The 25,313-nt window shown below is 44.0% G+C and overlaps 1 protein-coding gene across 1 annotated transcript in view; it reads left to right on the top strand.

Moving 5' to 3' along the window:
* E2F5 (E2F transcription factor 5) overlaps positions 1–25,313 on the top strand; it is a 40,158-nt gene that overhangs the window by 11,604 nt on the left and 3,241 nt on the right. The window contains exons 2-8 of the mRNA XM_040431987.1: positions 12,609–12,718; positions 14,131–14,292; positions 15,685–15,728; positions 17,778–17,842; positions 22,053–22,296; positions 23,593–23,775; positions 23,916–23,960. Of these exons, the coding sequence (XP_040287921.1) occupies positions 12,609–12,718; positions 14,131–14,292; positions 15,685–15,728; positions 17,778–17,842; positions 22,053–22,296; positions 23,593–23,775; positions 23,916–23,960 (853 nt within the window). The remainder of the gene's footprint in view (positions 1–12,608; positions 12,719–14,130; positions 14,293–15,684; positions 15,729–17,777; positions 17,843–22,052; positions 22,297–23,592; positions 23,776–23,915; positions 23,961–25,313) is intronic.

Genomic DNA, 25,313 nt, shown 5'->3' with positions numbered 1-25,313 from the left:
CCGCACAAAGAATTATTTTCCAATACAAGACATGTTAAATTAAATGGTAGCATTAAAAAAATCCATCTTGTCCTGTAAAAAATAAGCACTCATATGGCTGTGAATGTAAAAATAAAAACAGTTATGGCTATTGGAACGTGGGGAGGAAAAATAAAAAATGGCAGACGGGGACGAGCCTCCCTAGCATCGCTGGTGACGCTAGGGAGGCTCGTCCCCAATCTGTCCCCTCCTGCCATTGGCTGCTCCCCTTCACCCCCCCCCCCCCCCCCCCCCGACACCGGATGTTTTCATCAGTGCACAGGGAGAAGCAGTGGCGGTGTGTGGACCAGGAGCGGCGCAGTGAGCGGGGACCCAGGTTAGGGCCCTTTCACACTTGCGTTGTCCGGATCCGTCGTGTACTCCATTTGCCAGAGGTGCCCGCCGGATCCGTAACACCGCAAGTGAACTGAAAGCATTTGAAGACGGATCCGTCTTCAAAATGCGTTCAGTGTTACTATGGCACCCAGGACGCTATTAAAGTCCTGGTTGCCATAGTAATAGTGGGGAGCAGGGGAGCGGTATACTTACCGTCCGTGCGGCTCCCGGGGCGCTCCAGAATTACGTCAGAGCGCCCCAAGCGCATGGATGACGTGAACCATACGATTACGTCATCCATGCGCGTGGGGCGCCCTGACGTCACTCTGAAGCGCCCCGGGAGCCGCACGGGCGGTAGGTATACTGCTCCCCCGCTCCCCACTGCACTTTACCATGGCAAACAGGACTTTAGCGTCCTGGCAGCCATGGTAACCATTCAGAAAAAGCTAAACGTCGGATCCGGTAATGCGCCAAAATGACGTTTAGCTTAAGGCCGGATCCGGATTAATGCCTTTCAATGGGCATTAATTCCGGATCCGGCCTTGCGGCAAGTGTTCAGGATTTTTGGCCGGAGCAAAAAGCGCAGTATGCTGCGGTATTTTCTCCGGCCAAAAAACGTTCCAGTCCTGAACTGAAGACATCCTGATGCATCCTGAACGGATTTCTCTCCATTCAGAATGCATTGGGATAATCCTGATCAGGATTCTTCCGGCATAGAGCCCCGACGACGGAACTCTATGCCGGAAGACAATAACGCAAGTGTGAAAGAGCCCATAGTATATTCAGCATGTGCGGGGGGCTTTTTTTTTAGGATTGGATTACCCCTTTAAGGGTTTAATTAAATGCAATTATTCAGATTCTGGTTTGAAAAATGTAGAATACTCCCTTTAAGAAATTCAATACAAAGCATTTTTCATGCTGTTTTTTTTTTGCATTTAGATATTTTTTATTTATTTTTTCCTTCTCAATGCCCTCGTGCTCTAGGTATGCAGTTTTTCTTTTCAGACCGTTTCCCATAGGCATCTCTATAGGAGTTAAACAATTGCAGACAAAAACCCATGTTTAACCCTTTCCCTGCCAATCTTAAAGAGTAGGCAGTGCTCATATGAGAGCCGCCTCCTCTTCAAACAGCTGATTGGCAGGGTTGCCCGATGTCTGTCCCCCGCTGATCGGATATTGGTGACCTATCCTGAGGATCCTCAATATATACTGGCTCCACAACTTGGTATCCTGCCTGTAGGGTTGATCCTGCTGATTAAAATGATGCCAGATTTGTGAGAGTTGGTTGTGGCGTTATTTGTTCTGTATATGAGGGGCCCCAGTGCACAGAGTCGCTCTTTAACCACCTCCGGACCGCCTAACGCAGATTCGCGTTCCGGAGGTGGCAGCCCTGCGCAGAGTCACGCATATATGCGTCATCTCGCGATGGCCGAGATTTCCTGTGAACGCGCGCACACAGGCGCGCGCGCGCTCACAGGAACGGAAGGTAAGAGAGTTGATCTCCAGCCTGCCAGCGGCGATCGTTCGCTGGCAGGCTGGAGATGTGTTTTTTTTTAACCCCTAACAGGTATATTAGACGCTGTTTTGATAACAGCGTCTAATATACCTGCTACCTGGTCCTCTGGTGGTCCCCTTTGTTTGGATCGACCACCAGAGGACACAGGTAGCTCAGTAAAGTAGCACCAAGCACCACTACACTACACCCCCCCCTGTCACTTATTAACCCCTTATTAGCCCCTGATCACCCCTGATCACCCCATATAGACTCCCTGATCACCCCCCCCTGTCATTGATCACCCCCCCTTTCATTGATCACACCCCTGTAAAGCTCCATTCAGATGTCCGCATGATTTTTACGGATCCACTGATAGATGGATCGGATCCGCAAAACGCATACGGACATCTGAATGGAGGCTTACAGGGGCGTGATCAATGACTGTGGTGATCACCCCATATAGACTCCCTGATCACCCCCCCCTGTCATTGATCACCCCCCCCTGTCATTGATCACCCCCCCCTGTCATTGATCACCCCCCCCTGTCATTGATCACCCCCCCCTGTCATTGATCACCCCCCCTGTCATTGATCACCCCCCCCGTCAGGCTGCATTCAGATGTCCGCATGATTTTTACGGATCCACTGATAGATGGATCGGATCCGCAAAACACATACGGACATCTGAATGGAGCCTTATAGGGGGGTGATCAATGACTGTGGTGATCACCCCATATAGACTCCTTGATCACCCCCCTGTCATTGATCACCCCCCTGTCATTGATCACCCCTCTGTAAGGCTCCATTCAGACATTTTTTTGGCCCAAGTTAGCGGAAATTATTATTTTTTTCTTACAAAGTCTCATATTCCACTAACTTGTGTCAAAAAATAAAATCTCAGATGAACTCGCCATACCCCTCACGGAATCCAAATGCGTAAAATTTTTTAGACATTTATATTCCAGACTTCTTCTCACGCTTTAGGGCCCCTAGAATGCCAGGGCAGTATAAATACCCCACATGTGACCCCATTTCGGAAAGAAGACATCCCAAGGTATTCCGTGAGGGGCATATTGAGTCCATGAAAGATTGAAATTTTTGTCCCAAGTTAGCGGAAAGGGAGACTTTGTGTGAAAAAAATAAATAAAATCAATTTCCGCAAACTTGTGCCAAAAAAAAAAAATTTCTATGAACTCGCCATGCCCCTCATTGAATACCTTGGGGTGTCTTCTTTCCAAAATGGGGTCACATGTGGGGTATTTATACTGCCCTGGCATTCTAGGGGCCCTAAAGCGTGAGAAGAAGTCTGGAATATAAATGTCTAAAAATGCCCTCATAAAAGGAATGTGGGCCCCTTTGCGCATCTAGGCTGCAAAAAAGTGCCACACATGTGGTATCTCCGTACTCAGGAGAAGTTGGGGAATGTGTTTTGGGGTGTCATTTTACATATACCCATGCTGGGTGAGAGAAATATCTTGGCAAAAGACAACTTTTCCCATTTTTTTTTTATACAAAGTTGGCATTTGACCAAGATATTTATCTCACCCAGCATGGGTATATGTAAAATGACACCCCAAAACACATTGCCCAACTTCTCCTGAATACGGCGATACCAGATGTGTGACACTTTTTTGCAGCCTAGGTGGGCAAAGGGGCCCACATTCCAAAGAGCACCTTTCGGATTTCACAGGTCATTTACCTACTTACAACACATTAGGGCCCCTGGAAAATGCCAGGGCAGTATAACTACCCCACAAGTGACCCCATTTTGGAAAGAAGACACCCCAAGGTACTCTGTGAGGGGCATGGCGAGTTCCTAGAATTTTTTATTTTTTGTCACAAGTTAGTGGAAAATGATGAGTTTTTGTTTTTTTTTTTTTTTTTTTTCTTACAAAGTCTCATATTCCACTAACTTGTGACAAAAAATAAAAACTTCCATGAACTCACTATGCCCATCAGCGAATACCTTGGGGTGTCTTCTTTCCAAAATGGGGTCACTTGTGGGGTAGTTATACTGCCCTGGCATTCTAGGGGCCCAAATGTGTGGTAAGGAGTTTGAAATCAAATTCTGTAAAAAATGACCAGTGAAATCCGAAAGGTGCTCTTTGGAATATGGGCCCCTTTGCCCACCTAGGCTGCAAAAAAGTGTCACACATCCGGTATCTCCGTATTCAGGAGAAGTTGGGGAATGTGTTTTGGGGTGTCATTTTACATATACCCATGCTGGGTGAGAGAAATATCTTGTCAAAAGACAACTTTTCCCATTTTTTTTTTTATACAAAGTTGGCATTTGACCAAGATATTTATCTCACCCAGCATGGGTATATGTAAAATGACACCCCAAAACACATTCCCCAACTTCTCCTGAATACGAAGATACCAGATGTGTGACACTTTTTTGCAGCCTAGGTGGGCAAAGGGGCCCATATTCCAAAGAGCACCTTTCGGATTTCACAGGTCATTTTTTACAGAATTTGATTTCAAACTCCTTACCACACATTTGGGCCCCTAGAATGCCAGGGCAGTATAACTACCCCACAAGTGACCCCATTTTGGAAAGAAGACACCCCAAGGTATTCGCTGATGGGCATAGTGAGTTCATGGAAGTTTTTATTTTTTGTCACAAGTTAGTGGAATATGAGACTTTGTAAGAAAAAAAAAAAATCATCATTTTCCACTAACTTGTGACAAAAAATAAAATTCTATGAACTCACTATGCCCATCAGTGAATACCTTAGGGTGTCTACCTTCCGAAATGGGGTCATTTGTGGGGTGTTTGTACTGTCTGGGCATTGTAGAACCTCAGGAAACATGACAGGTGCTCAGAAAGTCAGAGCGGCTTCAAAAAGCGGAAATTCACATTTTTGTACCATAGTTTGTAAACGCTATAACTTTTACCCAAACCATTTTTTTTTTTACCCAAACATTTTTTTTTATCAAAGACATGTAGAACAATAAATTTAGAGCAAAATTTAAATATGGATCTCGTTTTTTTTGCAAAATTTTACAACTGAAAGTGAAAAATGTCATTTTTTTGCAAAAAAAATCGTAAAATTTCGATTAATAACAAAAAAGTAAAAATGTCAGCAGCAATGAAATACCACCAAATGAAAGCTCTATTAGTGAGAAGAAAAGGAGGTAAAATTCATTTGGGTGGTAAGTTGCATGACCGAGCAATAAACCGTGAAAGTAGTGTAGGTCAGAAGTGTAAAAAGTAGCCTGGTCTTTCAGGGTGTTTAAGCACTGGGGGCTGAGGTGGTTAAAGGGGGTTTAAGTGTTTACAATAAAAAAAAAAAAAAAAAAAAAATTATATATATATATATATTTCACCTAAAGAATTATTAGGAACACCTGTTCTATTTCTCATTAATGCAATTATCTAGTCAACCAATCACATGGCAGTTGCTTCAATGCATTTAGGGGTGTGGTCCTGGTCAAGGCAATCTCGTGAACTCCAAACTGAATGTCAGAATGGGAAAGAAAGGTGATTTAAGCAATTTTGAGCGTGGCATGGTTGTTGGTTCCAGACGGGCCGATCTGAGTATTTCACAATCTGCTCAGTTACTGGGATTTTCACCCACAACCATTTCTAGGGTTTACAAAGAATGGTGTGAAAAGGGAAAAACATCCAGTATGCGGCAGTCCTGTGAGCAAAAATGCCTTGTGGATGCTAGAGGTCAGAGGAGAATGGGCCGACTGATTCAAGCTGATAGAAGAGCAACGTTGACTGAAATAACCACTCGTTACAACCGAGGTATGCAGCAAAGCATTTGTGAAGCCACAACACGCACAACCTTGAGGCGGATGGGCTACAACAGCAGAAGACCCCACCGGGTACCACTCATCTCCACTACAAATAGGAAAAAGAGGCTACAATTTGCACGAGCTCACCAAAATTGGACTGTTGAAGACTGGAACAATGTTGCCTGGTCTGATGAGTCTCGATTTCTGTTGAGACATTCAAATGGTAGAGTCCGAATTTGGCGTAAACAGAATGAGAACATGTATCCATCCTCTGATGGCTACTTCCAACAGGATAATGCACCATGTCACAAAGCTTGAATCATTTCAAATTGGTTTCTTGAACATGACAATGAGTTCACTGTACTAAAATGGCCCCCACAGTCACCAGATCTCAACCCAATAGAGCATCTTTGGGATGTGGTGGAACGGGAGCTTCGTGCCCTGGATGTGCATCCCTCAAATCTCCATCAACTGCAAGATGCTATCCTATCAATATGGGCCAACATTTCTAAAGAATGCTATCAGCACCTTGTTGAATCAATGCCACGTAGAATTAGGGCAGTTCTGAAGGCAAAGGGGGGGTCCAACACCGTATTAGTATGGTGTTCCTAATAATTCTTTAGGTGAGTGTATATATCTGTGAAAAAAAAACCCTGTATGTGTTATTCATGGTTGTGTGAAGGTCCTGCCTAGCAGATTGGTGGTTTCTGTACCGCGTCGTGTGTCCTCTCGCTGGGGAGGTCAGACTTCCATCTAGTCATGTCGATGGTCCTGTAAGCTGAGGGGCCAGATGTGAAGACCAAGGCTCCTCTGATCACTGGGACGATTCCCAGGTAAAGAAAACCTTTACATTTTCCATTATTTGCCGGGGTCTCTAATATGATAGGGACACGTTTTGCTCGCGGACTGTGTAACTGCTTTTTTGCATATTGTAAAGAGCTGTAATGTATCTCGGTCTATCCTCGGTCCCCTGTTCCACGGACCTCGTTCCATACTTTGGTCGCTTGTCTTTGAACCCTGTTTAGCTCTGCTATTTCTTTCTTGTGCCCAGAAATACAGAATACTTTATGTGTGGTCTGACCAGCGGTCCATAAAGCCATGCTCTTGTCATGTGGGTATATTCCGGGGGACTGACCACTGAAGCGGCCATATTGCTTCCCATTCAGATGGCTGGAAATTCAAGTAGAAATCCTAGTTTTCACTGTATGTTTAAAGACAAAGGGTGTCTTAGTAACCCTGCGCTAGCAGTAGAGACACCGGCCTCTACATTACTTCAGCACATCCACCGCCGGTCTAAATTTATGCCAGCTCCCTTGCTGCCGTGGATTCAGAACATTTTCTATGCCTGAAACAGGCGATGGGCCTGGCGGCCCGCCCATGCCACGTTTTTTTTAATTTTATTTATTACCTGGCACGAGCAGGGAAAAGTTCTAGATTTGGCCGCAAATCCTCTTTGCGACTGAATCTGCATCGATTTATATATATACGCCGGAAAACTGTCTTATATCATTCGGTAAATGACCCCCATAGTATAAGTGGGCGTAAGAGCTTCCGGAGGACCAGTAGCTCTCTTCATATGTCCATGTTAGTACATTCTTGTATTCCCCATGAAATGCACAGCTTTGTGCCATTCCACTGTTATTCCCCCTAGAAATGTATGAATAAATTGAATGCTAACACCCAGTTTTCAGTTTATTCATAAGTTTCCATTAGGCTGCTTTCATATATAGGTTTTTGGTGGTGTTTTTCTGCACTTTTGCATTGTTAGGCTCTTTTCACACTTGCGTATGCCAACTAATGGCATTTGTAAGGATGCTGATCATAGAAACATAGAATGTGTCGGCAGATAAGAACCATTTGGCCCATCTAGTCTGCCAAATATACTGAATACTATGGATAGCCCCTGGCCCTATCTTATATGAAGGATAGCCTTATGCCTATCCCATGCATGCTTAAACCCCTTCACTGTATTTGCAGCTACCACTTCTGCAGGAAGGCTATTCCATGCATCCACTACTCTCTCAGTAATACTTCCTTATATTACTTTTAAACCTTTGCCCCTCTAATTTAAAACTGTGTCCTCTTGTGGTAGTTTTTCTTATAAATATGCTCTCCTCCTTTACCGAGTTGATTCCCTTTATGTATTTAAAAGTTTCTATCATATCCCCTCTGTCTCTTCTTTCTTCCAAGCTATACATGTTAAGGTCCTTTAACCTTTCCTGGTAAGTTTTATCCTGCAATCCATGTACTAGTTTAGTAGCTCTTCTCTGAACTCTCTCTAGAGTATCTATATCCTTCTGGAGATATGGCCTCCAGTACTGCGCACAATACTCCAAGTGAGGTCTCACCAGTGTTCTGTACAGCGGCATAAGCACTTCACTCTTTCTACTGCTTATACCTCTCCCTATACATCCAAGCATTCTGCTGGCATTTCGTGCTGCTCTATTACATTGTCTTCCCACCTTTAAGTCTTCTGAAATAATTACTCCTAAATCCCTTTCCTCAGATACTGAGGTCAGGACTGTGTCAAATATTCTATATTCTGCCCTTGTGTTTTTACGCCCCAGGTGCATTATCTTGCACTTATCCACATTAAATTTCAGTTGCCAGAGTTCTGACCATTCTTCTAGTTTTCCTAAATCCTTTTCCATTTGGCGTTTCCCTCCAGGAACATCAACCCTGTTACATATCTTTGTGTCATCAGCAAAAAGACAAACCTTACCATCGAGGCCTTTTGCAATATCACTTGTGAAGATATTAAACAAAATTGGTCCCAGTACAGATCCCTGTGGAACCCCACTGCTAACATGACCTTGTTTTGAATGTTCTCCATTGACTACAACCCTCTGTTGTCTGTCACTCAGCCACTGCCTAATCCACTCAACAATATGGGAGTCCATGCTCAATGACTGCAGTTTATTGATAAGTCTTCTATGTGGGACAGTGTCAAAAGCCTTACTAAAATCTAGATATGCGATGTCTACTGCACCTCCACCGTCTATTATTTTAGTCACCCAGTCAAAAAAATCTATAAGATTTGTTTGACATGATCTCCCTGAAGTAAACCCATGTTTTTCATCTTGCAATCCATGGGATTTTAGATGTTCCACAATCCTATCCTTTAATAGGGTTTCCATTAATTTGCCTACTATTGATGTCAGACTCACTGGTCTATAGTTGCTCGATTCCTCCCTACTACCTTTCTTGTAAAGGGGCACGACATTTGCCAATTTCCAATCTTCCGGGACGACTCCTGTTACTAATGATTGGTTAAATAAATCTGTTAACGGTTTTGCCAGCTCACCACTAAGCTCTTTTTTAATAATTTTGGGTGTATCTCATCAGGCCCCTGTGACTTATTTGTCTTCACTTTAGACAGCAAACTTAGAACATCTTCCTCTGTAAAGATACATGCATCAAACGATTTATTAGTCATCCTTTCTAGTGGAGGTCCTTCTCCTTTTTCTTTTGTAAAAACTGAACAGAAGTATTCATTAAGGCAGTCTGCTAGCCCTTTATTCTCTTCTACATACCTTCCGTCCTTTGTTTTTAATTTAGTTATTCCTTGTTTTAATTTCCTTTTTTCATTTATATATCTGAAGAATGTCTTATCCCCTTTTTTCATAGACTGAGCTAGTTTTTCTTCTGCCTGCGCTTTAGAAGTTCTTATGACTTGCTTGGCCTCTTTCTGCCTAATCTTGTAGATTTCCTTATCTTCATTGCTCTGTTTTTTTTTTAAATTACAAAATGCTAGCTTTTTATTTTTAATGATTTGGGCCACTTCTGCTGAGTACCACAGTGGTCTCCTCCTTTTTTTGCTTTTACTGACAAGTCTAATGCAATTTTCTGTTGCCTTCAATAATGCACCTTTTAAGTAGTCCCATTTCTCCTGGACTCCATGTAATCCGTTCCAGTCTGATAAGGACTCATTTATGACTAATTTCATTTTTGAAAAGTCTGTTTTTCTAAAATCTAAAACTTTTTGTTTTTGTGTGGTGGGACTCTTTCACAGTTCTTATACTAAACCACACTGACTGGTGATCACTAGATCCCAAGGTTTCGCCTACAATGACATCATATACCGAATCCCCATTTGTGAATACCAAATCCAAAATGGCTTCCCTCCGGGTTGGCTCCTCAACCACTTGTTGTAGAGAGAACCCCAGTAGGGAATTTAGAATATCTGTACTCCTGGTAGAACTTGCTATTTTGGTTTTCCAGTTTATATCTGGAAGATTGAAATCTCCCATAATGATAACTTCTCCTTTTATTGTCATTTTAGCTATTTCTTCAACTAGTAGATCATCTAGTTCTTTAACTTGACCAGGTGGTCTATATATCACACCTACACGAGTTACTGCATGGTTAGCAAACTGCAACGTAACCCAAACTGACTTTGTTTGCCTCACCAACTTGTATTAGGTTAGATTTAATGCTATCTTTCACATACAGGGCTACTCCTCCTCCTTTCTTGCCTTCTCTGTCTCTTCTGTATAAAGAGTACCCTGGTATGGTTATGTCCCAGTCATTTCTTTCATTAAACCATGTCTCCGTAACAGCCACTAAATCTACATTCTCAGATGCCATTATTGACCCAAGTTCATTGATTTTTTTTTTTTACCTAAACTGCGAGCATTTGTAGACAGGACTCTGAGCTTATCATTTCTTAACCTCTGTGCTTCTGACCTGTTCTGGCATTGTTTCGGGGGGCAATTGGACTCTTTTATTTTCACTCTTTTGCCCCCCCTTCCTAGTTTAAATACTCTTCCGCAAATTCTTGGAGTTGTTCACGAAGTACATTTGTTCCTTTAAGAGAAAGATGCAAACCATCTTTTTTGTACAGTTCCTTTCTATTCCAAGTAGAGCTATCATGAGAAACAAAGCCAAATCCTTGCTCTTGACACCATTTACCAAGCCATATGTTGAACTCCTTTATGCGCCTCTGCCTATCATTCTGAACATTATGCACATGCAGAACTTCAGAAAATGAAATGGTGGATGCAAAATCCTGTACGTCATTACCAAGTGTGATAAAAGATTTTTTCACCTCTGACACTTCATTGCAAGCCAGGTCATTTGTCCCTAGATGGACAAGAACATCCACGTCCCCTTCCTGCTTTGCTTGCTTAACAATATTAATAATACGTCTTCTATCTCTTCTAGCAGTAGCCCCGGGGAGACATCTCACAAAACCATTTTCTTTAAGCTCCACACTTCTTATGATTGAATCACCCAGCAATAGCTGCTTCCTTTGAGACTTCACTTTATCTTTTTTGTCCTTGGTTGCAGTCTTGCATACATTAGACATAGGAGTTGATGGTTTCACACCCTCTGTGCTTGAGTCCATATCCATGTTGTCCTTACATTCTGAGAGTGCTGCAAATGAATTATGGAGAACCACCGACTGTGGGACATGTCTTCTATCCACCACTCTAAGACTTCCAGAACCTACAGTAACCCATCTGCCATTTCTGGGGGTCCTCTGTGGCAGTGCAGCAGTCCTAGCTGGAGTTTGTTTAACAGATAATTTAAATATTTCAGCTTTCAAAAATGCAATTTCCTGCTGCAGTAAGGAGAACTGTCTACAGATCTGACAGCATCCGAATCTCCAAAGAGTGGAACATGAAATAAATGCACAACAATTCCTGCACTGAACCAAGTCTGCCATTTTAAAGAGGAGAAAAAAATAAAAAAATAAAATAAAAATCTAACAAATCTTACCTTTTTTTTTTTTTTTTTGTATTGTTTCCACCTTCCAGCCTACCTCCTGACTATCTCCTGCAATATCTCTTCACTGTACTTGAAGGTAGTACTTGCAGCTAATGAATTAGGCCAGCTAATGAGTCTGTCTCTATATATACACACACTCCTCCCCCAGCAACAAATGTAACACCTTAGTGAGCTAGGCTCATTAGCAAACGCACAATAGCAAACACCTGACCAAATTCCTTACCTCTGCTCAAGCAATTGTCAGCAAAAAAAACACAGATGAGCCAGTTGCAATCTCTTGCAGTATCTCTTCAGTCTCCTGCAATATCTCTTCACTGTACTTTAATGTAGTACTTGAAGGTAGTACTTGCAGTCAGAAAAATGCATTGAAATGCCGGATCCGTCTTTCCGGTGTCATCCGGCATTTCTTTTTTTTTTTTCCCCGCTTTTTTTTTTTTGGTCTGCGTCTGGACGGATCCTGCATTGCGGTATTTTGAATGCTGGATCCGGCACTAATACATTCCTATGGAAAAAATGCCGGATCCAGCATTCCAGCAAGTGTTTCGTATTTTTGGCCGGAGATAAAACCGTAGCATGCTGCGGTATCTCCATCCTGATCAGTCAAAAAGACTGAACTGATGCATCCTGAACGGATTACTCAGCTCTTTTCCGGTATAGAGCCCCTAGGACGGAACTCAATGCCGGAAAATAATAACTCTAGTGTGAAAGTACCCTTAGTGACGTTCTGTTTTTTTTCCTTTTTTATTTTTATTTTTTATTACTATTTCTTGCTTCTTCAAAGATGCAGCCTGCTGGAGCTCTGTTTTTTTTTCAGGTTTTTTGACATCCCCCTTCTCTGTAGGCACAAAAAAAATTGCCATGAAGAAAGCGGTACGACACACTGTTGATCAATTAAAAACGTTATTTATTTTTATTTTTTAAACGCCTGTGTGACAACAATATGTTGCGCTAGCATTTTTACGCCGAAGTGGCAGGGACCGACACATCAGCTACGGTAGCTTTATAATCCTTTACAACTGAAAGGCAAAAAAGAGGCGTAAAAACGATTCCACTCAGGGGCTGGAGTAGTTTTTGTTCCAAGCGCACGGACTGCCAGAGGTGCGAGCCTTGTCATAAATTGGGCAGCTCAGGGGGAAACGCAGCTAGTCTTTGTAAATTACCCCCACTGTGCAAAAAAAAAAAAATGCCAGAAAAACTACCACAGAAAAATTGACGGTGGCAAAAAAACACAAATGCAGTTATTCTGAAAGAGCTGCTTTCATTACGTGTACTTCATACTTTTCCAGGCTGCTGATACCCTGGCTGTGAGACAGAAGCGCCGAATCTATGATATCACTAATGTCCTGGAGGGGATCGGTTTGATAGAGAAGAAGTCAAAGAACAGCATCCAATGGAAGTAAGAATAAAAATCTACATTCTGGTGTAGAATCGGACATGGTGGGTGGTTGAGATGTGTCCATGATGTAGTTGAGACGTTGAAGTGAACGGGAGCAATGCTGCAGTAACCTTGCTCCGTCTGCTACAGAAGTGCACGTAGCTGAGTAGTAACAGCTGATCGGTGTGGGCGTCTGTCCTCTGCCATCAATATTAAACTACTGGGAAACGCCTTTAACTGTCTTTTTGTTTTACTGCAGACAGGGCAGAGGAGGGAGGCTTGTGTTCCAGCCAGTTGTCTTACAGCCAGACTTGGGAAGGTAAAGCCTCATGCAGACGTCCGTGGAACATGGTGTATGAGATATCGGACTGGCATTGCAGGAGCGCACGGCGTCATAGCAACCAATGACTCCATGCGCTCCTGTAATGCCAGTCCAGTATCTGAACGGACAGCGTTCCACGGACGTCTGCATGAGGCTTAAGGAGGGGGACAAGCCTGAGCTACCGGGACACATAGAAAGATTCTCTATATATTTCTCAATTGTAATATTAGATAAAATAGGAGCAAAGGAAAAGTGAAGATTAAAGGGGTTCTCCGGGAAGAAAATGAAAATATGTAAATATTACTTTATTATAAATATATCCTCAAATACCTTACATTAGTTATAATGGCTTGTTTTGTCTGGGGAGCAATCATTAGGAGAAAAAAAATGGCCACCGTCCTATTGGTACACACAAAACCTGTCCTAATGACACAGGAGGACAAGTTACTTCACATCGCTGAGGTAAAGAGCTGCCTCATACTTCATCCATGTCAGGGATTATGATCCTGAATACAGTTTAATATGATATTTAGCTGAATCTTTGTGGGAATGGAGTTCATGAGGAGACATGAAGTACAGAGAGGACAGACTGTGGTAATGTGGAGCTGTGGTAATGGAGACTGCATAGAAGTGCTGCTGCTCATTAGCCGCATCTGCTTATGAACTCAATTCCAACAGAGATTCAGCTAAAGATCATCTGTATTCAGGATGATAATTATTGACAAGCGGAGAGGAGGATGAGGCAGCTCTTTAGCTCAGCGATGTGAAGTAACTTGTCGTCCTGTGTGATTAGGACAGGTTTTGTGTGTACTAATAGGGTGGCGGCCATTTTGTTTCTCCTAATGATTGCTCACCAGACAAAAAGAGCCATTATAACTAATTAAAGGTATTTGGGAACAAATTTATAATGAAGTAATATTTAAGTATTTTCATTTTCTTAATTCCCAGAGAACCCCTTTTAAGGGAGGAAGGGCTGAGATTGCTTTGTGCAGTTTCTGGTTACTGCTCCTTTAAGACCTGTCATGCTATTGCAGTAAAGAGAATATTTTCATTCATTACTTTCCACAGATTTTGTCATCTTTCATCTGAGGTTACTTTCTTTCCCTATCAGGGGTGTTGGCGCTGGGTGCAACACAAAAGAAATCCTGGATAGACTGAAGAATCTTAAAGCTGAAATTGGAGATCTGGAGCTGAAGGAGAAGGAGCTGGACCAGCAGAAAGTGTGGCTGCAGCGGAGCATCAATAATGTCATGGACGACACCGAGAATCAAGTATATCCTTTTTAACTGCTCTCTTATTAAGGGGGCTGTAAATGGTATTAAAGTCCTAAAAGAGGCATTACCAACCACTACACTGTATGAGGAACTGATCAGCACTGGTATAAACCTATTAATATCTATGTAAGGGAAGCCTACCCTTTAGACCCGTAGATTGCCTGGTAATTAATTAAATAATTCTTTGAATTACACCTCCATATGACAGTGTAGACATACAGAGGGACACTGTGTAGGATTCTCGGTAAGGGGACGTTGACATGTGACAGGTTTGTTGCGGGGCTCATGGACAACCTCTGAGCTAGATTAAAGCACCCATAGAAGTCTACTGAGTCCTACTGTACTTGCGTATACCTTAATTTTTATACCAAGATACTGAGCACTTTTTTAATTTTTTTTTTTTTTTTACTGATTCAGAAAAAAAATGAAATCGGACAGAACCAAAAACCTACCGTGTTCAACTGATTTTTTTCATATTTACTTTCATTAAGACAAAGGGGCTGTGCCAAGTACTGATCGTCGTACCCCCGTCCTGATGGAGCAGCAGGCCGTGCATATGTACTGTTGCTCCATTCATTCAGTACAGAAGTGCCCAGGAGCGGTGTCTGTCCCCCCCAGCGTTACTTGGCCAAAACCTCTCCCCTCGATAGCAGCCTGCCCAGTATCCTTGTGGCGTCACTATCGCACCAGTGACCATAAGGGACCATGTGTTATCTCTGTGTACGAGCCACAATGCAGTGTGACACGGTTTCACATGACTGATGTTGCAAACAAACTCCCTTTAAAAAAACGTAGCACAACCTTTAATCCGTTCAGCAAATTACGGATACCGTCTGTGTTCCACATTTTGCAGAACAGAACATCCTGCCCTTTTATATAACAACCCTATCCTTGTCTGCACAGCGGTCAAGACTAGCACAGAATGGAACTACGGATGCGGACAGTACGTGGTGTGCTGTCCACCTCTTGTGACCTCAGTGAAGTAAACGGGTCCACATCTGACCCACAAATAATGCAGATCGGATGTGGACCAAAAAATAAGTTTGTGCATGAGCCCTTAGATAGACATAAGGCCTCATTACCACGGTTTTGTAGCACCTATAGATATGAATGGGTCCTTTTTTGTATTTCCGCAAGCATCGGATTGTCAGATTTCCATGCCAACACATATGTCTCCCATAGGCACCCATGTTACGCAGTAGCGGTATACATTTCTTTGTGGGATAACTCAGCACAGCAGATTGAAGGTAGACTGGTGTGTGCTCCCTGACCATATGGCGAAAGGGCACGCTGTGAGCCTACGACTGATCACTGGGGGAGGGGAGTCTGAGAACTAGTAGACATAATCTACACTGCTATATATATGCTTGTCTTCCTTAATACCGCCATACGTTCTCTTTTGTAACCCACGATGACCTTTGCAATTGCTTTAATGGTGAGTTTGTATTTGTTATTGACTAATAGTTTGCACGGTAATGATGCAGCAGCAGTAGATCTGTAGTTGTTGGAGCAGTTGCTAAGCCAAATCGCGTTTTCCCTTTTATTTTTTTTGAGTGACTGACTTCAAAGCTTCCTTTTACAGCTTTGTATTTGGAGTGTTTGGTAATAGGTGTGTGTCATGTAGTTATTGCTTGGTTTAAAGGGGCTGTCTAGCTGCTAAAATTTTCGAAGGGTCAGAATGGCATAACACAAATCGGGTCCCTGCTCTGGTTCCGAAACTTTGTCTGTACTACCTGGTCCTTCTCAACACACAGGAAGTGACTCCGCCTGTCAACTTAAAAAAAAAAGTTATCAATTGGACAACCCCTTTAATGACTTGACTAGTAAAGAACAATGCACTTATTATAGTTTTGCTGTAAAAGTGAAAGGTACATAAAACGCACCACATTTATTAACGGAGTGCGCCTCTTGTTGGCATAAAGAAGAGAAAAGAGTGGCATGCACCCAGTCTTCAAACAATGTGCGCCTCAGTCATATATTTGGCACATTTTCAGCTTGGCTCCCATACATTTAGATAATCTTTATTTAAAGGGGTTGTCTGGGATTTCTATATTGGTGGCCTATCCTCAGGATAAAGCAGCACCACTGAATAGCTGTGAGCACTGAGCTCCGAGGTGCTGAGCTTACGTTGTATAGTGAACTGTATATTGTATAGATGAACGTGACTTGACTGGCTTACGAAGAGGCCGCCTCTCTCATTGGGGCACCATGGCTTCTTCAAACGGCTTATTAGTGGGAGTGCAGAGAGTCGGACCACCCCGATACGATATTGATAACTTATCCTGAGGATAGACCATCAATATCAACACTCCAGACAACCCCTTTAAGCCAGTATTAAAGGGGTTGTCCGGGTTCAGAGCTGAACCCGGACATGCCTCCATTTTCACCCAGGCAGCCCCCTGACATGAGCATCGGAGCAGTTCATGCACCGATGCTCTCCTTTGCCCTGCACTAGGGCAAAGGCATTTTTTGGAGATCCAGTGATGTACCGGGGCTCTCCATGGGGCTGCCAAGAAGCCAGGTGACGTCACCGGCACTGATGGGCGGGACTTAGCGCTGCCCTAGCCAGTAAAACGGCTAGGGCAGCGCTAAAGCCTGCCCATAGCCGGTGACGTCACCGAACACACTGTTTCCGCCCGGCAGTGTGTTATTGAAAACAAGAGACCTTGCCCTGTGCGATCTAGCGCAGAGCAAGGGAGCGCATCGGAGCATGAGATGCTCCGATGCCAACATCAGGGGGGCTGCCTGAGTGAAATAAGGGTATGTCCGGGTTCAGCTCTGAACCCGGACAACCCCTTTAATAAATTACTCAAGTTTGTTCTAGTTTACATTCTTCTTGGAAGTAAAGAATTTTCATACTACACACAATTAATATTAGAATATAAATATAATAATAAAAAAATATTTTACAATAATTATCCCGACTGCTGAGACATCTCTTGGATAGGGAGTTCCAGTTTTTAGTGATCTATTGTAAAAGGGTTTTCTGAGACTTAAATACTGATGACCTGTCCCCTGGATCAGCTGTTCTCTGCTTTTCCTAGGCCAGTGAGGACACGTTCATGTGTCACGTGGACTAGGAGCAGCTCAGCCCCATAGAAGTGAATGGGGCTGAGCGCGATACCAAGCACAGCCGCTATACAATGCACGGCGGGCGCTGTGCTTGGTGAGCAGAGAGACGGTCGCAGCGCTCACAGGAGAGCCAGTGCCTTCTCAAAACAGGTGACGGACCCCCACCCATCAGATACTGATGACCTATCCAGAGAATAGGTCTTCGGTATTAAAATCTTGGAAAACCCTTTTAAATGTTGTCTTAAATGCTTTTTCCCCATTAATAACATTTATCACCTGTCACCAGGCTAGATGATGAATGTCGGACGACAGGGCCCCCACTGCTTGGACCCCAGCGGTCTTATGCTATGGATGAGTGTTGTGTTACCCCCTTTTAAGGATAGTTTTGACCTATTTATGCTCCGCTTTCCAGGTGACACACTTTTGGCTGTTCAGGCGCCTTCTGGCACACAGTTGGAAGTTCCAATTCCAGAAATGGTGAGTGTAAGCTCCTTCTGAGGTAATTTTTAAAGTAGGTTTATCAATGCTATTAGCGTTCTTATGATGTAAATGCATTGAAAATATGGCGACTGGACTGAACCTACTAAGCGAGGCTCATTTTATCAATGTTCTGCCTCTTTTCTACCTCAAAAGTGACGAGTCCTATCTGGCTGTGTTTTAGTCTTCACCTGATGGATCTCCTGGACATACTTTTTCATGAGATAAAAAGGCCAGAACACACTTTTTATGTTGTACCAGTCTTTTTTCTTTTTCCCCTTTTTCCCCCGTTGCTGAATCCATGCAGCTGGACACCTGGTCCTCTGTAATAGCAAATTGCACTGCTCGGTGCTCTGCCATTGGAGATCAGTCGGTGTTCTCCTTATGTATGATGAGCAGAAGATTGAGTTTAGGGCATAGTAGGGTAAAGGAGAATCGTACAACGCATGCGCCTGTTCTTCTAGCACCATGTTAGAATAGATCATTTTCACTCGGTTGGCATCTATGGAACTGATATGTTGCTGCACTAAAAAGGCTGTATTAGACAGCCCGATTCTGCCTGTGATTGTCAGGAAGGAAGCGTTCCTTCTCGGCAATCGCCTGCTTGCTAGCGGAGGAGGCCGCTGCTATTATGTGCAGTGATCTCCTCCTCAGTATGGGGTAGAGCGATCACTATGCCATCACTCTTCCCTATACTGAATCATTGTTTGCTAGCAGCAGATCATGATTAGACACCTTAATCTGCCACCTACAAAAGATGATTTGTACACTTGTCAAAAGATGTTTTCTCATTCATCAGGTAATCGGCGGCAGTATTACACTGCCAGATGATCGCTAATCAGCATTACTACGAACGTTCAATAGCGATCATCTGGCAGAAAATCTGTTAGTCTAATACAGGCTTAAAGGGAACCTGTCATCACCTTTATGCTGCCTATACAAACGGCAGCATAAAGTAGAGACAGGTGAGTTGATTTCAGCGGTCTGTCATTTATAAGATAAAAGTAAGTGGTTGCCGAGAACCAACATCACAACCATTGCAGACTGGGCCTGGAGAAGAGTCACGGCCACCTGAGAAGAGTCCTGGTTATTCATGACTTCCTGCTCTCCCGCCCACCTGCTGATGACTGACAGTCTTCTACCTAGTTTTCTCCCTTTCTCTCTAGGAGAGAACTGACAACCATTAGCAGATGGGCGAGAGAGCAGGAGATTATGTATAACCAGGACTCTTCTCAGGTAGATTTGACTCTTTTCAAGGCCTGGGCTGTAATGATTATGATGCTGGTTCTCGGCAACCACTTACTATTAGCTCCAGGGCTGTGGAGTCTGAGTCGAGGAGTCTGAGTCGGGGGAAATTTTGGGTACCTGGAGTCGGCAAACAATGCACCGACTCAGACTCCGACTAAATTTAGATTGGAATAAAAAAAAAAAGCAAGTTTAAATGTCCCAATTCACAAAAAGTTATAATTGATGACTTCTCTACTGTAAGAATAAAGACCAATGCATGCAGTGCCTCACGTAACCGCAAAACGAACACGTTAAGTGACCGCGAAGAAGCATGCTTTTCATGTGCTTCACTATATGGCACGCAACGCACAATTAGGAGCTGCAATACTTATACTTTCCATAGTGTTGTGTTCTGCTTTTACAGGGAACGCAGCGTCCATGTGTAACCTAGCCTCTCACTGATAAGGGATTAAATAAATGTTTTTTGCAGGACTAGAGAGTGAGACACTTGTATAAGTGAAGGGAATGGAGGGCCAATAGTTCAAGACTGAAGCTGTAAACCATTGGAAAAACTGCTGTCATTCAGCTAAGGCTATAAAAACTTGTAAACTCCGATTGTTAGCTTAAACTTTAAACATGACTATGGGATTCTCCTAGGAAAATCATGTTTTAGAATAAATGCCCCTTCCTGGATCCTCCCACTGCCCGATCTTCAGCCGAAGATCAGCACACAAAGGAGAAGGCAGCAGCCCAACTACCTCTCTGCTAGAAGAGCTTAGAAGAACTTGTGTTTGTCTTTTGCTTAAACTGTGCAATACAGTAGACTGTTGGCTTCCCAGCCAGTAGTCCTGTGGTAGGTTGCGTTTCTTTCCCTCAAGGAATGTATAAAATACATTTGCATATTAATACAGAGGAGTCGGAGTCGGGGAGTCGGAAGTACATAAAACTGAGGAGTCTGAGTCTGAACATTTATCTACCGACTCCACAGCCCTGATTAGCTCATGAGTGACACACCGCTGAAATCAGCATTTGTCACTATTTTATGTGGCCCTAAGGCTACTTTCACACTAGCGTTCGGAGCGGGTCCGTCTGATGTTTCATCAGACGGATCCGCTCCTATAATGCAAACGCTTGCATCCGTTCAGAACGGATCCGTTTGCATAACTGTTTATTTCAGATCTGATTTTTCACTTCGGAAAACTCAGATCCGACAGTATATTCTAAACACAGAAGCGTTCCCATGGTGATGGGGACGCTTCAAGTTAGAATATACTGAGAACTGTGTACATGACGGCCCCCTGCTGCCTGGCAGACCCCCCCCCCCCCCTCCTGTATTTAACTTATTGGTGGCCAGTGCGGCCCCCCCTCCCCAGTATTAATTGTAAGCAGTGCGGCCCCCCTCCCTCTATATTCATCGGTGGCCAGTGCGGATATTAAATATGACCAGTGCGGTCTCCCCCTCCCTCCCTCCCCAGTATTAAATATGAGCAGTGCGGTCTCCCCCTCCCTCCCTCCCCAGTATTAAATATGAGCAGTGCGGCCTCCCCCTCCCTCTATTCATTGGTGGCCAGTGCGGATTCAAAGTATTGTGATCAGTGCGGCCTCTCCTCCCCCCGTAAAGTGACAGGTCTGTGCGGCGCGTTGCCTATAGACCTGTCACTTACCAGTAGGAGGAGCTCCCGGCCGGTCACATAGATCGCAGCTCTTCAGGTAAGTATAATGCTGCTATTTGTTGCTAAGTAACCATGGCAGCCAAGACTGCAATAGCGTCTTGGCTGCCATGGTAACCGATCGGAGCCCCAGCGATTTAAACTGGGACTCCGATCGGTACTCTCCGCTGCCACCAATGATGGGGGGGGGGGGGGGCGAGAGAAGAGGCCGCACTGATCACAATACTTTGAATCCGCACTGGCCACCAATGAATAGAGGGAGGGGGAGGCCGCACTGCTCATATTTAATACTGGGGAGGGAGGGAGGGAGGGGGAGACCGCACTGCTCATATTTAATACTGGGGAGGGAGGGGGAGACCGCACTGGTCATATTTAATATCCACACTGGCCACCGATGAATATAGAGGGAGGGGGGCCGCACTGCTTACAATTAATACTGGGGAGGGAGGGGGGGCCCGCACTGGCCACCAATAAGTTAAATACAGGAGGAAGGGGGGGGGTCTGCCCCCTGCTGCCTGGCAGCACCTGCCAGGCAGCAGGGGGCAGTCATGTACACAGTTCTCAGTATATTCTAACTTGAAGCGTCCCCATCACCATGGGAACGCCTCTGTGTTAGAATATACTGTCGGATTTGAGTTTCACGATGTAACTCAAATCCGATGGTATATTCTAACATAGAGGCGTTCCCATGGTGATGGGGACGCTTCAAGTTAAAATATACCATCGGATTGGAGAAAACTCCGATCTGATGGTATAATCCTGACTTTACATTGAAAGTCAATGGGGGACGGATCCGTTTGAAATTGCACCATATTGTGTCAACTTCAAACTGATCCTTCCCCATTGACTTGCATTGTAAGTCTGGACGGATCCGTTTGGCTCCGCACGGCCAGGCGGACACGAAAACGCTGCAAGCTGCGTTCGGGTGTCCGCCTGCTGAGCGGAGGCCAAACGGTGCCAAACTGATGCATTCTGAGCGGATCCGCATCCACTCAGAATGCATTGGGGCTGGACGGATCCGTTCGGGGCCGCTTGTGAGAGCCTTCAAACGGAACTCACAAGCGGAGCCCCGAACGCTAGTGTGAAAGTAGCCTAAGTGAGGTCAGCAGAAAGTTGATGACCGATTCCCTTTAACCTATTTCTCAGACAATTGGGCATTCTTATACAAGAATTGCAGTAGTTCGAGGTGTGTTCCTGGATGATGATCTGGACCTGAAGGGTTTCATTGCTGTCCTGGTGCCACACTGTATCACGGAACTTGTAATTTGTGCATCAACAAAACTTTATCTTCTTCATGCTGATTAATTCTTTAGGGTCAAAATGGACAGAAAAAGTACCAGATTAGTTTGAAGAGCAGTTCTGGGCCCATCAATGTGCTACTGATCAATAAGGAATCTAGTTCCTCAAAGCCGGTGGCTTTTCCTGTTCCTCCACCTGATGACATCACACAAACTCAAGTTCAGGCTGAACCATCCATTGCACAGAAACCGTCCACAGAGCCTAAACCTCAACAGACAGAGGAAAATCCAAATAAGGATGCAGAAGAATCGAGCACAAGTGAGTAAATCTGATATAGTCGTCGTAAAGAGGCACTGTAGGCATGAGATTGCCATGAAACCTGTTCAGAATACACGATCAAACATGACATTTAACCCACCTGCCTAATGTTGTGAATGTCCTCCTTATGCCGCCAGAACAGCTCTGACTGATTGAGGCATGTACTCCATATGAGCTCTAAAGGTGTCCTGTGGTATCTGGCCCCAATATATCAGAAGTAGATCCTTTAAAATCCTGTAACATAGACTTCATGAATTGGACGTGTTTTTTTAGCACATCCCACAGATGCTCAGTTGAGATCTGGGGAATAGGGAACACCTTTGCCAAACCTCAAACTTGAGTTTTTGAAGCGGATATGCGCCCAAAAAAGCATGGAAAATGCACAAAAAACAGACTTTTTTTTTTTTTTTTTCCCCCCTCTGCTTCCGGTTCAGCACTGATTCCACCCCAAGATAAGGCTACTCTCACACTAGCTTTTTTGCTGGATCCGGCAGGGTTCAGCAAAACGCTTCCATTACTGATAATACAACCATCGGCATCCATTATGAACTGATACGGTTGTATTATCTTTAACATGGCCAAGACGGATCTGTTTTCTATTGTGTCAGAGAAAACTGATCCGTCCCCATTGACTTGCATTGTGGGTCATGACTAATCCGTTTTGCTCCGCATCCCAGGATGAAAAGCAAACCGTAGATACGTTTTGTCCCCATTGACAATGAATGTGGACAAAAACGGAAGCGTTTTTTTCCAGTATTAAGACCCTACGACTGATCTCAATACCGGAAAATGTGAACACTAGTGTGAATGTAGCCTAAGGCATGCTGTTTCTTCTTTACACCCAAAAAAAATGGGAGTCTGTTTTGAGGCAATTTTTTGGAGCAGGTTTTGAGGCAGAAGCCCTCCACAATCAGCGCCACAAAAACTTTGTCAGCTGGCACTTGGGCTTCACTCCCCATGTGTATCAGTGAGCCTTGGGCGCCCATGATCATCAAATTGTCCTTCCTTGGACCACTTTTGGTAGGTACTGGGACCCCCAAACCCCCCTCCCACCTGCCATTTTGGAGACTGTCATCTAGCCATCACAATTTCATTCGCGCAATGCCTAATATATCCCAGTCCTTGTCGGGTGACATTATCATACGATAATCAAGGTCATTCACATTCATAGGCCTAGCTCTTGCACCTGGAGGATGGGGCTTGCTGAGTAGTTTTGACACATACATTAATAAGCAAATATAAATCAAATCTCTAATCCTACAATTTTAATTTAATTTTTTTTTTAACCTTTTTTAGAGGACGTGCGGGCGGACACACCTGTTAGCAGTTTATGTGAACTTCCAGACTCCCTCCTATATCCCAACCTGACGACCGATTTGGCTCCATCTACCGCCAGCAGCGGTGACTTCCTTCCAATGGATGTTAATAACATCCTTAAGACCAATACATTTGACATTGCGAAACTAGATGACCCAGAAGGTAAGGGGTTACTGCTCTGTTATACGATGCAGACCGTTTAATAACTGTATTATCAGTTTCTTTTACATTCAGTATGCCGCAACGTGTAGCAACAAGATGGGTCATTTTTATTCTGAAACTTTTACTTTTCATTTTCAAAGGTCATATAAGTGGTGACCTAATTGATGAGCTGATGTCTTCTGATGGTAAGTGTTACCTTTTTGGTTGCCAGGCTATTTGGAATTGTTAATGAGCCTGTATACACAGCCTAACATGGTACCTATTATTATTATTAAAGGGGTTGTCTCCCTTCGAACCTTGGTTGCATATCGCTAGGATATGATACCAATGTCAGATAGGTGCAGGTCCCATCTCTGGGACACGCACCCATCTCAAGAACGAAGTGCCCAAAGTTCGGGAGAGTGCACCGCTCATGCGTGGTCACCTTCCATTCCTGTCTGTGGGAGAGTACTCGGCTATTTTCGGAAATCCCATAGCAATGAATGGAAAGCGCACCCCGCAAGCATGGCCAACACTCCATTCACTTTAATGGGACTGTTGAAAATGGCAAAACCAGCACTTGGCGATTGTTGGCACTCCCATAGAAATTAATGGTGTGGGACCTGCATCTATCTGGCATATCCTACCGAGATGCCACCAATGTTCAAGATGAGACAACCCCTTTAAAGGTGTTATCCACTTTTGGCAAGTAGCCTATATCATGGATCCCTGCTGCTGGGATCCCTCTGTGATCTACTATTACTGCCAGTGAACGCTACAGGAAGATTGAGGCGTGTAAGCAGTCTGTCCGTCTGTCCGTATGTCTGAATGAAGTTGTAAAAATCTCTGCACGAGCTGCAGAACCAAACAATAGATTCTCAGTCACTGAAATATCTGCCAAGTGTGAACTTCCCTTTACACAGAATCATTTGAAATCAGTGGACATCCTTGTATGTGTAACAGCACATTCCTATAGATGCATGGGGCCTCGCTGTACCTCCATATACCCCCAAGTTCATAAGGTTTTATTTTCTGTTGCGTTGCTTATGAATCCAATAGAAATTAATTGTGACCTGCTCCATCTGATATGGCAGGTGCCATCTTCTCACCTGGAAGTATCGGTCCTGGGGGAGGAAAGCTCTGAACATGCAGCACCGGAGGGGGCACACAAGTCCCTGCAGCTCCTCAGTACATTACAGTCCATAGACCCAAGCTGTCCTTTAGAGCACTGTTCACTGGCTCTCTGCTTTGGATAAGGCCTCATACATTTTATGGTCCACAAATCTGCAAAATACAGGTGTGGTCTGTGTCCAATCCGTGCAATTATTTATTTTTTTGCGGGCCCTTTGACTTCAGTTGGTCCGTGTTTTGTGGACATTCCATCTTTTTGTGGAATGGACCTATGGATGTAGAAAGCACATGGATGATCTGTGTGCTTTCCACATCCACATGTCCATTCCGCAAAACTATAGAGCATGTCCTATACTTGGCCGCAAAATGCTGACCAAGGACCCACTGATGTCAACGGGTCCGCAAAAAATGTGGATGTAACATGGACG

This window comes from Bufo bufo, chromosome 5 (genome assembly GCF_905171765.1).
Source record: "Bufo bufo chromosome 5, aBufBuf1.1, whole genome shotgun sequence".
Classification (NCBI taxonomy): Eukaryota; Metazoa; Chordata; class Amphibia; order Anura; family Bufonidae; genus Bufo; species Bufo bufo.
This window is presented reverse-complemented; position numbering and strand designations above follow the sequence as displayed.